Raw genomic sequence first — 13,142 nt, forward strand, 5'->3', positions numbered from 1 at the left:
CTGGGACGGTACGGCACGGGTATCCGAGTATACGAGTCATCCGCAGATGCCAGCAGCGAATCGTCTTCTGCTAACGGAGGTTTCGCCAGTGCCCATGTCCCTCTAGCAGCACACAGATATTGGCAGTGCCCTCGTGGTATTCGCTGCCAGTTCTGTTTGTGCTGCTTCAGGGTGTTGGAAAGAAAATCGTCACGGCCCGATGAAGACAGACACGGAAACTTTTTTGACTTTTTTAAGCATTTTATTACAAAAAAATTGCAGAAAAAAACATAATTGGTTGGGGGCTACAGAGGGGAGCACAGGTTGGGCATCTTCAGGGGATACAAATATTTACAAGGCGAGGGCCGGCGTCAGCGCGATAACAGCGGCAGGTCACTGGAGTTCATGATAAAACTGGAATCCAAGTTTAAGTTTTCTGCAATAAAGAAGGAGAAGTAGGATTAGAGGCAATGGTGGAACTACAACTCCCAGAATGCTCCTTATACTATTCCATAACCAGCAGATGGACGGTGGGAGTTGTAGTTAGCAACAGCTGGACTCGGGAGGTTGCCTACCCCTAGGGTTGGGCAAAGGGAACAGGTGCTATATAGTGGGGGGGAAATCTCAAGAGCAAGGGTGATAGATGGAGGATCGGGGCCAAGTAAGGGGGACTGAGGTCTCACAAGAGGGGAAGGAACGTGCGTCTAGTTGGAGACAGGGAAGATGGGTATAATGGAGTCAGCTGGGAGGACAGAGGGACAGAAGGAGAGCGATGGCATGAATCCATGATAAAACTGGAGTCCAAGTTTAGGCTTTCTGCAATGAGGAAGGAGAAGTCGAATTAGAGATAACGGTGAAGAGGAGAGATCATAGAGAGTGGGGGAAGGGAGACAAGCCCAGACAGCAAGGATGGTAGGAAAATGAGGGGCCCAAAAGGGAGGGAAGGTTTGGCAAGAGGGGAGCGAAAACTGGGCAGAGGGAGAACAAAGGTCAAAGGAAGTAAGGTAAGGCGAAAAGGAGAAAGATAGAGAGGATGGGTCCGAAGGGGGCAAATGGGCAAGAAGGTGGGAGGACAGAGGGGTCCAGGTGCAGAGGGGCTTGGTCATAGGAATTGGGAAAACTGAGCCCAGCTGGGACAGAGGGAGAGCAGGTCTGTTGGGAGGGAAAAGAAGAGAAGCCATTACAGAAAGACAAGAACCTCACAAGTAATAGGCCAGTTATATGTAGGGATGTAGAGAGGCCATAAAAAGAGAAACAAGGTGAGAAAGGGCCCAGTAGGGACAGCAGGGTCTAGTGAGAGGAGAGGTGGGAAAGAGGGGATCTGACTGCAGCAGGGAGGAAAGGACAGCGGGAGGGAAGACAGAGGAAAGGGTGCCGAGACTTTACAGGAGAACAAGGGCCCAAACAGGTTATAGAGAGGTGATAAAGATAAGAGAAGCAAAGGATCCATCCGGCAGGGGAGAGGGGTCTGACTGCTGCAGAGGGGGTGCAGGAGTGGGAGAAGGGTCCTGGGTGGAGAAAAAGAAGAGCAAGGTCAAGATGGAGGTGAAGGAGAGATGTGTCCAGCTGGGGCAGAGGGTCCGAGGACGCTCAGATTGCAGGATATACATAAAGAGGGACCTGAATGCAAAGTCAGAAATGGAGAGCTGGGCCCAGCTGGAGAAGAGGGAGAGCAAAATCTGGTGGAAGTAACAAGAGAGAGGTATCCAGCTGGGATAGAGGATGGGGAGGAGACGAGAAGGGCAGAACAAGGTGTATACAAGCTATACTTGTCCATATCAATGATTGAGCCTGATCACAGATTAAAGGGGTTTTCCTTAGGATAGGTTGGTGGGGGTCCAACACCCGAGACCCCCATAGATCAGCTGTTTTAAGTGGCATGGTGCTCCCTGAACGGGCTATGTGATGTCACATTTACCAGTCACACGGCCAGTGAGCAGCTCAGTCCCATTCAAGTGAACCTAGCTGAGCTGTAATACCAAGTACAACCACTACACAATGTACGGCACTGTGCTCGATGCCCTATCCTAAGCCTGGGACACCCCTATAACTAGTAGCAGGAGAATCCCCTTCCCACAAGTCCCTTCCTCTTCACTCATTGACCCATCTTTTATGTGAATGTCGCACCCTGATCAAAGTTGAGTTTCTTCACCGTACTCCTGTCGCCCAGCCCCTCAATGTCCACCAAGTCGCTGTTGGCATCCGAGTCATTCAAGGCACTAAGGGTCACATCTGTAGGGAAAGAAGGAAGTAGTAAGAACGCTACCGCCACCTAAATCCACCTTGTCCCCCCCTCCATGTTCCTTCCTTCCTCACCGGACGATTTGCGCTTCCTCATGGCGCCCTGAGATCCCTCTGGAAGATTCGTCCCCCCCACCGCCGGTGGGGCTGGCACAGACATGACAGAGGAGGGCACAGTGACTACTTTCTTCACTACTTTCTTAGGGGAATCTGAAGACAGGGGGACACCGTTGTCATCGTAGATCTTCCGCTTCACAGCAAACTTGAGCTGAGCTCTGGGGGATGCAAGGTAAGGAAAGTAGGGTAAGAAAGGGGCAAAATATGGGGGAACAACATGATGGGGAGCACAGAGAAAGGGTCTGGTTTTGTAGCCACCACCACCACGCCCCACTCTCCTTCATTCTACCCTATACCCCCCTCTCCTTACACTGTCCTCTCCTTGATTATTGAGCTGATCTGATTTAAGTCCTCCCCGAATCGTCTGACGGCCGCATGTAACATCTGAATCTCAGTGTCTGTCCAGCGGGCCCTAAGGAGACACAAGGGGAGATGGGGGAGTGAAACCAGAGACAAAAGGAGGAAGGGTGAGCAGAAATGGGGTGGGGGGCACACATGGAAATGAGGCATGGGCTGGAAGGAGAAATGGTCCTTATTATACCTGACCCTCTTCTCTATCCCACCTAACTTATCCCCCCCCCCATATTTGGGTGTCTCACCACTACCATATTAAAGGGATTCTACCATTAAAATCAAATTTTTTGTCCCTAACACATAGGAATAGCCTTAAGAAAGGCTTTTCTTCTCCTACCTTTAGATGTCTTCTCCGCGCCACCATTCTGTATATAATCTGGTTTTCGTCGATATGCAAATGAGTTCTCTCGTAGCACTGGGGGCGGGCCCCAGCACTCAAACAGCACTGGGGGCGTCCCCAATGCTGCGGGAGAACTCTCCAGCGCCGCCTCCATCTTCTTCAGGAACAGGTCTTCTTTCGGAGGTTGGCTTACAATACTGTGTAAGCGGCCATTTTCTTGTGGCCGGCGGGCATGCAGAGTCAGCTGCCCGAGGCCTACAAGTTTGAAGCCAACCCCCGGAAGAAGACCTCGTTCCAGAAGAAGATAGAGGCGGCGCTGAAGAGTTCTCTCGCAGCACTGGGGCCGCCCCCGGTGCTGTTTGAGCGCTGAGACCCACCCCCAGTGCTGCGAGAGAACTTATTTGCATACCGGCAAAAACCAGGATTTCTACAGAACGGCAGTGCGGAGAAGACATCTAAAGGTAGGAGATGAATAGCCTTTCTTAAGGCTATCCGTACGTGTTAGGAAAAATTGGATTTCAATCGTAGAATCCCTTTAACCACCCCTGGTATGTAGTCGGCGACTTCCTCCAGTGCCGTCAGTCTCTTCAATCATTAAAGGGGTTTCCAACACTAAGATTTCAAGGACCACTTCTTAAAACAGGTCATCAATATCAGATCGGTAAGGGTCCAACACCGATCAGCTACTTGACAAGCCCTGTAGCTCTTTACAAAGCACAGCGCCATACATTGTGTAGTGGCAGTGCTTGGTATTGCAGCTCAGCCCCATTCACTAGAATAAGACAAAGCCGTCCACAGGCCTCATAATGAATAAAAGTAAACTAAAAGAGGCTGATCTGTGGGGGTTCTGGGTCTTGTAAGTGATGACCTCTCTTGTGGATACAATTCGTGGAAACCCTTTAATATATGGGAGTAGGGGCATGGGGGGGGGAGTGAACACACCGAAAACGTGCACTAGTGTAATAGTATCTGACATCCCCACTAAGTTCTACTTGATCTAAGGTTACCGAACCAAGATGGCAACTCAAGGTGTGTTCTAAACATGCACCAAAAGTATGTGCACCCCCGGGGCCTGGCTGTTGGGAAACATCTCATTGCAAACTAATACAACATGGGGGGGGGGGCAAATACTTTTCCCTACAATGATGGACACCATCCCGTAGGACAACATGGCTCCAGTGCCCATCGCTGTTCTCATTGTTCTGTCGCCATCGGTGACAATTACCCGGCGGGCGAGGAATCGGTGACGGGGTGAAGCTGCATGGTGAGCTCTCCCAACTTGGTGAAGGCGGCTCCGGCTGCAGAGAAGATCTCCCCGACCTGGAAAATGATGGAAAATTATTTATTATAACTAGAAATAGTAATTTCATGTACTATTCAGTAGGTTGGGATCAACTGTGCGGAACTACATGTCCCAGCATGAGAGGGCATGCTGGGCATTGCAGTCCTTACAAGTAGATATACTATATACAGGACAGGCTGGGACATGTAGTCCTTACAAGTAGATATACTATATACAGGACAGGCTGGGACATGTAGTCCTTACAAGTAGATATACTATATACAGGACAGGCTGGGACATGTAGTCCTTACAAGTAGATATACTATATACAGGACAGGCTGGGACATGTAGTCCCATCTCTAGTATTTGCCCTCTTTTCCTGTTTACGCCTTCCAGACTACAATTCCCGGCATGCCATGCCGCTCAGTAGCTGATCACATGACTCCGCCCCACCAATCAGGTGCCAGCACTGAAGCCCGGGTACCTTAGTCGATGCTGACGTCATGGCGCCACTTCAGATGTCTGTGGTGGGGGTGTAATTCGGAGCCGAGCTCTCCGCCGCTAGCTCCCCGCCTAGCCGTTCTCCCGCCGGTTCACTACGCTGCTGTGTGACCGTCCCCGGTTTGCTCCTCTTCCCGCCTCCTATTCGCTGCACGTCGCCCAGGGCCGCGCTGTTATTGGCTGCTGCTTCTGACGCGCCAACAAAGTCCAAAGCCCGCCCACAGTAAACTCCCGCTCTGATAGGCTGCGGCCGATAGTCCATCAAAGTCCTAGGCCCCGCCTCTACCTCCCTGCTATTGGTGGATTAGTCTTCTTGCTGCGCTCCTATTGGTTGTTGCATGCTTTGCGCTAGTTGTCGCACTGGGGCGATGAATGTAGCAGAGCTGAGTGAGTTTTGCGACCACTACGTTGTGGCGAGTCGGCTCTGCTACATCTGTACATAGGAGACATGTGTGAGATGAACAGCTCCAGCTGCTGGGGGGAGAGAGTAGTGCAGTTATACCCAATATGTGCCCCAAATCAGTAACATTGGCACAGACGGGTCCATACACCCCCCCATGATACCCAACATGTGCCCCCACAGCAGTATCATTGGCACAGACCGGGTATTGAGGGTCCATGATACTATTAATATGGATCATTGGAATGGACACCAAAGCTCAGACCTCTATATGGGCCATGTGTCAGTATTCACTGCAGTTCTAGCATTGTATTCATCTCACTACACAATCAAACCGCCACGTATAAGCAATGCATCCTCCATGGCCACCATGAATGGCTTTATCACTCCCGTCTCTATTGATTTACTCTTTTAGGACGTTCACCACTACCTATCGGTACCCAGAGTTGCCCCGCTGTGCCTCATACACGACAATAATACGCTGGCTGTCGTTGCAGCAGAATGATACGTGACGCTCGTGTTTTAGGAAGAATCCTACCATATTAGTTCTTGAACTGGCGCCCTCTTGTGGATGAGGTACTTGCAACACTACACCATAGCTGAGCGGGGCAGAAGTCGTGGTCATGGGGCGGTGTAACACTCTCCAGTACGACCCTTTATCATACTAGTGGGAGTCGCCACCACCCTCGGAAACATCCACTTATCAATGACCAAAACCTGCAGAACTACAACTCTCAGCATGTCCATCAGCCCTCAGCACATGGACGTTACAGTGTAGCCACAGGTTAGAGAGCGCCGCCTTATGCTATACAGTAACTGGCGCCCGTGTAGTTCAATGATGATGTAATTCAAGGTTGCCCCCAGCAGCGCAGAGTATTTCAGGAGAGGAATGTGCTGATCCCACAAAGGTCTCATTTACTTGCGAAGGGTAGAGAGGTTTGGGACGACATGTGTCGAGGTGAAGGTACATGAATGTGAGGAGCGGTTGGTGTTCCAGCAGCACAGAGTATTTCAGGAGAGGAGTGTGCTGATGCAGTGGAGACAGTGCCCACTTATAAGATGGGAGGGAGGGCAGCAATGTGTGACATAGGCCAATAGATAAGGAGGTGAGTACCCTGAACTGGAGGAGTGATTGGTATTCCAGCAGCACAGAGTATTTAAGGGAGGGGAGTTGGCATGAGAGTAGGTGTGTGTATTTTATTTGTATTTTTTTTTTTTTAGATTGGGACTTGTCCAAGCATATGATGATTCTATACTGTCTGCGAGAGGGGTAGCCTAGCCCTGATGTCATGAAATACTCACCAGCAGCACAGAGGATTTCAGGCAATACACTAGTCTCAGGGGAGGTAATCTATCTACACCAGTACGAAAACTGATTGGTGAGGACAGTGAGCATGAAAATGAAGACAAGTAGATGATCCCACACCTTAGAAGGTGAATTATCCTCCTGCAGCACAGAGTATTTCAGGTAATGTGTATACTGACCTTATAGATATGTCCCCACAGGGGCTCAGACATAGCGAGGAGAGGTAGATCCCATACCTTCTACTCTTGAAAGAACATTGAGCAGCACAGAGTATTTAAGATAGCTACGTTTCTGTGTATCAGTTTGTTGTCAGTCCTCGTTCACATTACACAACTCTCATCACTTTATTAAACATTTACATCTTATATATCTTAAATAACAATCAAGGAGAGAAGAAGATCTGAAGACGACGAGTAGACGAAGGTCTGGAGCGAGGAACTGGAAGGAGACATCTAGAAGACGGGAACATGGTGGTCTGAGGAATGTGCACAAGTCATAGTCAAGGTATCCACCAACCTCTAGAACCGGCCCTGCTGCGGAGAGGACCTGAGGGCTGGAGACATCTGCTCAAGGGGGGACAACGGTGGAGACCCCACAATGAAGCCATGAGGAGAGACCACCCCGAAGATGAGGGGCTCCTGGTTGTGAAGGTCTACAGCGAGATATGGGAGAAGAAGAAACGTTGGGGGGTAAAGGCTCCATGTCTTCATATCAAACAGTCCTCGAGGTGTTGGTGACGGGAAGGAGGTGGACGCTCGCTCGGCCGTGGGGGACGCTCGCTCATTTGGGATGTTTCCTCAGCGCACCATGTACTCCTTCCTCTTGTTCAGCCGCACCTGGCAGAAGGAGAAGCCGCCCAGGAGGACGTAGATGGCCGCCGCGATGAAGCAGTTATAGGAGACCTGCTCATATAGGCCGTACAGCTTGGTGGGAGGCTTCGGGCTGGAGAAGAGAAGACATTGTGAGATACGAGGAGAAGACATGAGACAATGAGAATCAACAAGGACATGATGGAGGATACAGCGAAATAACTCAATAGATGGAAGACAACGAGAGACGACACAGGAGGGGGGGTTTGTCAAAAAGAATTTACATGGAGGTACAAATAAGGAAGACACAGAAAGGATCAAAGAGGCTACTTTTGGGTAGTGTACCACTTGATGAGAGATCATTGACTAGACATGCGACTCGGATGAAAACATTTTGCGCAGTTTGCCCAAACAGAAGTAGGATGGTCATTTCAATAAACTGACCGCCATCTAAGCTGTTCTGACCTAGGTGTTAGGTGTAGCGGTTACACAACATGCACACTTGGCCTGTCTGGGCTGCCCACAAACAGTAGAGAAGATGGTATGATCCAGTGACAAACACCAGCAGCGGTTGCATTTGAGTATGGAGGTCTCCTGTGCTGTGGAGCGACACTCTGCCCCCTGCTGGTGTTATATGGGAAGCGCTCACATAGGACAGTCAGTCGGCGCTAGTAGTAGTGATAGGAAGACACTAACAGCTCAGTGATGGCTACAGCAGATTACAGCACTTCACTGGCCTTCCTGGTCACCAACTCAGCATTTATGGGACCAAAGAGGGCGCTACAAGTGTGTAGGATCTACAGGCCCGGGTGTAACATCTGTGGTAAATGTACTGCTATATACCATACACAGCCTGTATATACCTCCATGTCCTGCCGTATCTCATCTTGTATCCAGACTGCAGGTGTAACATCTGTGGTAAATGTACTGCTATATACCATACAGATCCTGTATATACCTCCATGTCCTGCCGTATCTCATCTTGTATCCAGACTACAGGTGTAACATCTGTGGTAAATGTACTGCTATATACCATACACAGCCTGTATATACCTCCATGTCCTGCCGTATCTCATCTTGTATCCAGACTACAGGTGTAACATCTGTGGTAAATGTACTGCTATATACCATACACAGCCTGTATATACCTCCATGTCCTGCTGTATCTCATCTTGTATCCAGACTACAGGTGTAACATCTGTGGTAAATGTACTGCTATATACCATACAGAGCCTGTATATACCTCCATGTCCTGCCGTATCTCATCTTGTATCCAGACTACAGCTGTAACATCTGTGGTGAGTATACTGCAGGATACATACCCAGGGGTATTTATGTCCCCCCACCTCTCTAATGTCCCCGCCCTGTGGCAGCCGCTACCACTGCTACCCTGGTAGTTACACCCCTGCTCCATAGGGTGCAGTGTCTATGCGGGCAGAGGTCTCTTGATAAGGCGCAGACAGTCTACATGGACTTACTCTTCAAACAGATCCGCCTCCACAAACGGAACGTCTTCGATCAGGACGGCAGAATGGACATTGAAGAATATTCCAAGCAGCACCTAGAAACATGGAGGCAAAAAGGGAGGGGGTTAAGAGACTTGGAAAGTCTATGGCGGCATCTTAGAAGGTCTCAGAGGGTAGAAGAAGCGGTCATGTGACGAGGTGGAGGTTATAGGGGGGGGGCAGTATAGAGTCAGGGCATTGGGCATCAAAAACGGTCACAGGCGTCCCGCGACTCCAGGGCAGGGCTGTCTGTACCCGGTACCGGAGAGAGCCGGACGGCAGCGCCCTGGTCCTGTACACACAGCTGTAGGGTTTACATGTACACACCGCACTGCTTACTGTATACAAAGCTCTGCACCTCCTGTATACAGTCAACACTACAGCCCACATTCCTGAGGCCGCACCGCCCAAATACAATGTATCACTCCCTGGTATCAACCACTTCAATGCTTCTAATAGGAGGGACAATAACAACCTGCCATGTGGCGCCCCCTACCTTCAGCCAATATTAAATCATGATTATTTCCACACAATTTAGCCATTATTTCACAGTTTCGCACGACCTCTGCTCCCGGCTTCAGTCCATTACTTAAGATATGAGCAGAACCTTATCTCTAGGCCAGGATAGGCAACCGATGTGGAACTACAAGTCTTGGAGCTACCTAGTGAAGTGAATGCAGCATGCTCGGAGATGTAGTAGCAGCAGAGGTGCCATAGGTTACTGATCTAGACCCAATACCGCTGACCGTTTGTTACAATGTCTCTGTGCAGATTATTTGCACCAGTCTGGTTTCTTATTTTAGCATGTAACTGTAACAAACCTTCAGCTGTGCGATACATCAGCTCTGGGCAATGTCAGGACACCAGGCTTGCATTCTTTGGCCGCATTGCACATCCGTCTACCGCCTGACCGTACACAATCGTCTTATTGTGATCATGCGCGACCAACGTCATGGAACCAACCCTTCCTAGCAGTTATTGGAGCAGGGTAAGACACTCTGTATCTGCCCCTTTAAATCCCTTCCTATATTTTGGGGAACTAGACAGGGTCACATGACTCATTGACAGCAGGCATGGAAAGGAGAAGCAAGTCTACCCCCTCCCCCTAAAATGAAGCTCCCCAGGTTGAATGTAGACAAGTCCCTCCTTAAAGGGCACCTTCCCATATAATAGGCTTAAAGGGGAACTCCTAATAGACCCATCACCTGCCCAGAGAGGGTCTATGACGTCATAAGGTCCCCCCAGTGCTATAGGTGGCCATACATCGTATAGATATCGTATAGATCTGGATATGTATGGCCTGAGCCCATTACACCAGCGCCGGCCACACTCACCAGCATGATGACGCCCCACACGCTCAGAACGATCCCGCAGGCGGCCAGCTTGGGCCCGCAGCACAGCAGAGACACCATGACCGACACCGAGCACCGCACAACCCCGACTACCTGCACCGGTCAGCTGACTGCGGCTGGAGCGCGGCGCTGCGCTCTTATTGGCTGTGTAGGCGGAAAAGGGGCGTGGTCAGAGCGCTGGGACAGGTCTACAGGAAGAGGGAGGGGACAATCCGAGAGAAGTCGTACCTCACATGACAGGGGGCGGGGATCACGTGATCGTGATGTTGTCTCTGCCTGCGCCATAGATTGCACAGCCCGATGACAGTGACTAGATTATCGGCCGATCTATTTACGTGATGATATATAGTGCAGCTTAGGGGGTTTGTTTTGTGATGGTGATTGATCGATAGCCTTATTCACTGAACGATCCTTTGGTTGTCAGAGAGATAAACTACGGCCAGAGATGTCTGCGCCTTCCTAGCATAGGTCATCAATATAAGACGACGACGCTGCAATAGCACAACATGGCCACTGCACACATGGGGCGCTGTCTGCAGAAACAGCCAATGGCCTGGCAGGTGTGCGACCCCCTCGGTCTGATGACCTATATGAATATATGAAGTCTTGGAGAAGACGTCTAGGCCTCGTGCACTTGACCACGTGTGCAGGTCGCGTCTCTGCCAATGGCGGGAGCCATGCTACACTCCAATGGTAATAGAGAAGGCGCCATCCTGCCCCGTGGCATCAGGGACATCAATGGGGGAGGGTGACAAAGACGTCATACAACTGCACTCAGATATAAAAATCGGCCACCCCTTGGTCGTGTGTATAAGGTGTTAGCCTAGGGGTACACCGCCACGTTGGCCATGACTCCTGTCACGTGATCGAACCAATCTTTGGCCAAGTCGCTGTGTACCCCTAGGTGCCGTGTCGATTTTTGGAGCCCCCTATTGAAATGAATGATCCTGACTGTAGTACCACAGAGCACCATTACAGTGTATGGAGCAGAAGCTGTATACAGTGTACAGAGCGCCGTAGACTATAGTGGTGGTGTCTGGTACTGCAGCCCTTCTCTCTTTACCTTTATTAACACCAGGGCTTCTTCTTGGCCTGAAACCAATGATGGTGACGGAGTCCAGCACCATAATCTGATCCTGACCTGTGAATACCTTTAAATCCCGACAACCCCTTTAAGATTACAGTTACACCGACTATAAAATACTTAGCAGGGCACCCTAGACCCCACCCCAATCTAAGTGAATGCAGTCACATCGTGACCCTGATGGTGCGGCAACTGGGGCTTCTAGTCACAAAAAGATGAAGCAACGCTGTTTTGTTTTTTTGAGACCTGAAGCCCCAGCACAGCCCCCTCAGGGTCACACAATGTGACACAGTGATCGCTGCTCATACAATAGTCATCACCCTAGCCTGGAGACTGACAACTCTACTCTGCTGTCACTACTCACAGTCACTTGGGGAAAGTTTGGGCAGCTTATCTCCTTAAGGATCAGGAATATGGAAATTCAACACGGCCACTCCGGATGCTGATAGAGAGCACAGGCCTGAGCAACGTCATACAGATAACATGGCGGCTGACTAGTGGGTGTACTGCCACACCAAGCTAAGTAATGTATGTACACAGTGACTGCACCAGCAGAATAGTGAGCGCAGCTCTGGAGTATAATACAGGATAAGTAATGTAATGTATGTACACAGTGACTGTACCAGCAGAATAGTGAGCGCAGCTCTGGAGTATAATACAGGATAAGTAATGTATGTACGCAGTGACTGCACCAGCAGAATAGTGAGCGCAGCTCTGGAGTATAATACAGGATAAGCAATGTAATGTATGTACACAGTGACTGTACCAGCAGAATAGTGAGCGCAGCTCTGGAGTATAATACAGGATAAGTAATGTATGTACGCAGTGACTGCACCAGCAGAATAGTGAGCGCAGCTCTGGAGTATAATACAGGATAAGCAATGTAATGTATGTACACAGTGACTGTACCAGCAGAATAGTGAGCGCAGCTCTGGAGTATAATACAGGATAAGTAATGTAATGTATGTACACAGTGACTGCACCAGCAGAATAGTGAGCGCAGCTCTGAAGTATAATACAGGATAAGTAATGTAATGTATGTACACAGTGACTGTACCAGCAGAATAGTGAGCGCAGCTCTGGAGTATAATACAGGATAAGTAATGTAATGTATGTACACAGTGACTGCACCAGCAGAATAGTGAGCGCAGCTCTGGAGTATAATACAGGATAAGCAATGTAATGTATGTACACAGTGACTGCACCAGCAGAATAGTGAGCGCAGCTCTGGAGTATAATACAGGATAAGTAATGTAATGTATGTACACAGTGACTGCACCAGCAGAATAGTGAGCGCAGCTCTGGAGTATAATACAGGATAAGCAATGTAATGTATGTACACAGTGACTGCACCAGCAGAATAGTGAGCGCAGCTCTGGAGTATAATACAGGATAAGTAATGTAATGTATGTACACAGTGACTGTACCAGCAGAATAGTGAGCGCAGCTCTGGAGTATAATACAGGATAAGTAATGTAATGTATGTACACTGACTGTACCAGCAGAATAGTGAGCGCAGCTCTGGAGTATAATACAGGATAAGTAATGTAATGTATGTACACAGTGACTGCACCAGCAGAATAGTGAGCGCAGCTCTGGAGTATAATACAGGATGTAACTCAGGATCAGTACAGGATAAGTAACATCTGATGACTTTGTGCAGCACATGAAATCTCTCTTCTTCTGAATAGTGTTGTTGTGGGGACAGCTGTAGCCTCCAATCAGGTGAACAAGGCAGTTACTTTTTACATAAAAAAATAAAGTGTGCCACTTATCTACTGCATGTGAATATACTCTTAAAGAGTATATTCACTATATATATATATATATATATATATATATATATATATATATATATATATATATATATAT

The 13,142-nt window shown here is 49.1% G+C and overlaps 2 protein-coding genes across 3 annotated transcripts; both read right to left on the reverse strand.

The window, feature by feature from the left end:
• Positions 1 to 263: 263 nt before the first annotated feature.
• BACC1 (BPTF associated chromatin complex component 1) lies at positions 264 to 5,027 on the reverse strand. 2 transcript variants are annotated; one of them, XM_075276032.1, is made up of 6 exons: positions 4,798 to 5,027; positions 4,257 to 4,351; positions 2,648 to 2,749; positions 2,296 to 2,495; positions 2,107 to 2,211; positions 264 to 415 (listed from the first exon to the last, which is right to left on the reverse strand). In XM_075276032.1, exons 1-6 carry the CDS (start codon positions 4,816 to 4,818, stop codon positions 351 to 353), a joined length of 588 nt encoding a protein of 195 aa, XP_075132133.1. In that variant the 5' UTR covers positions 4,819 to 5,027; the 3' UTR covers positions 264 to 350. The 2 variants fall into 2 exon arrangements, with proteins under 2 accessions (XP_075132133.1, XP_075132134.1); XM_075276033.1 differs by lacking the exon at positions 2,648 to 2,749.
• A 1,812-nt stretch (positions 5,028 to 6,839) lies between these two features.
• RNASEK (ribonuclease K) lies at positions 6,840 to 10,322 on the reverse strand. The gene is made up of 3 exons (XM_075276034.1): positions 10,169 to 10,322; positions 8,808 to 8,890; positions 6,840 to 7,462 (listed from the first exon to the last, which is right to left on the reverse strand). The coding sequence occupies exons 1-3, from the start codon at positions 10,244 to 10,246 to the stop codon at positions 7,318 to 7,320; spliced, it is 306 nt and encodes a 101-aa protein (XP_075132135.1). The 5' UTR covers positions 10,247 to 10,322; the 3' UTR covers positions 6,840 to 7,317.
• Between the last annotated feature and the right edge of the window lie 2,820 nt (positions 10,323 to 13,142).

Source organism: Leptodactylus fuscus, chromosome 5 (genome assembly GCF_031893055.1).
Source record: "Leptodactylus fuscus isolate aLepFus1 chromosome 5, aLepFus1.hap2, whole genome shotgun sequence".
In the NCBI taxonomy this organism is placed as follows: Eukaryota; Metazoa; Chordata; class Amphibia; order Anura; family Leptodactylidae; genus Leptodactylus; species Leptodactylus fuscus.

Coding starts and splice junctions, on each gene's coding strand:
- BACC1 (XM_075276032.1), bottom strand. CDS start 4,818: ATGACGTCAGCATCGACTAAG. Junction 4,352..4,797: donor TGACGTCAGCATCGACTAAG/GTACCCGGGCTT, acceptor ATCATTTTCCAG/GTCGGGGAGATCTTCTCTGC. Junction 2,212..2,295: donor GAGGAAGCGCAAATCGTCCG/GTGAGGAAGGAA, acceptor CTTTCCCTACAG/ATGTGACCCTTAGTGCCTTG.
- RNASEK (XM_075276034.1), bottom strand. CDS start 10,246: ATGGTGTCTCTGCTGTGCTGCGGGCCCAAGCTGGCCGCCTGCGGGATC. Junction 8,891..10,168: donor TGTGGGGCGTCATCATGCTG/GTGAGTGTGGCC, acceptor CCATGTTTCTAG/GTGCTGCTTGGAATATTCTT. Junction 7,463..8,807: donor GAGGCGGATCTGTTTGAAGA/GTAAGTCCATGT, acceptor TCTCTTCTCCAG/CCCGAAGCCTCCCACCAAGC.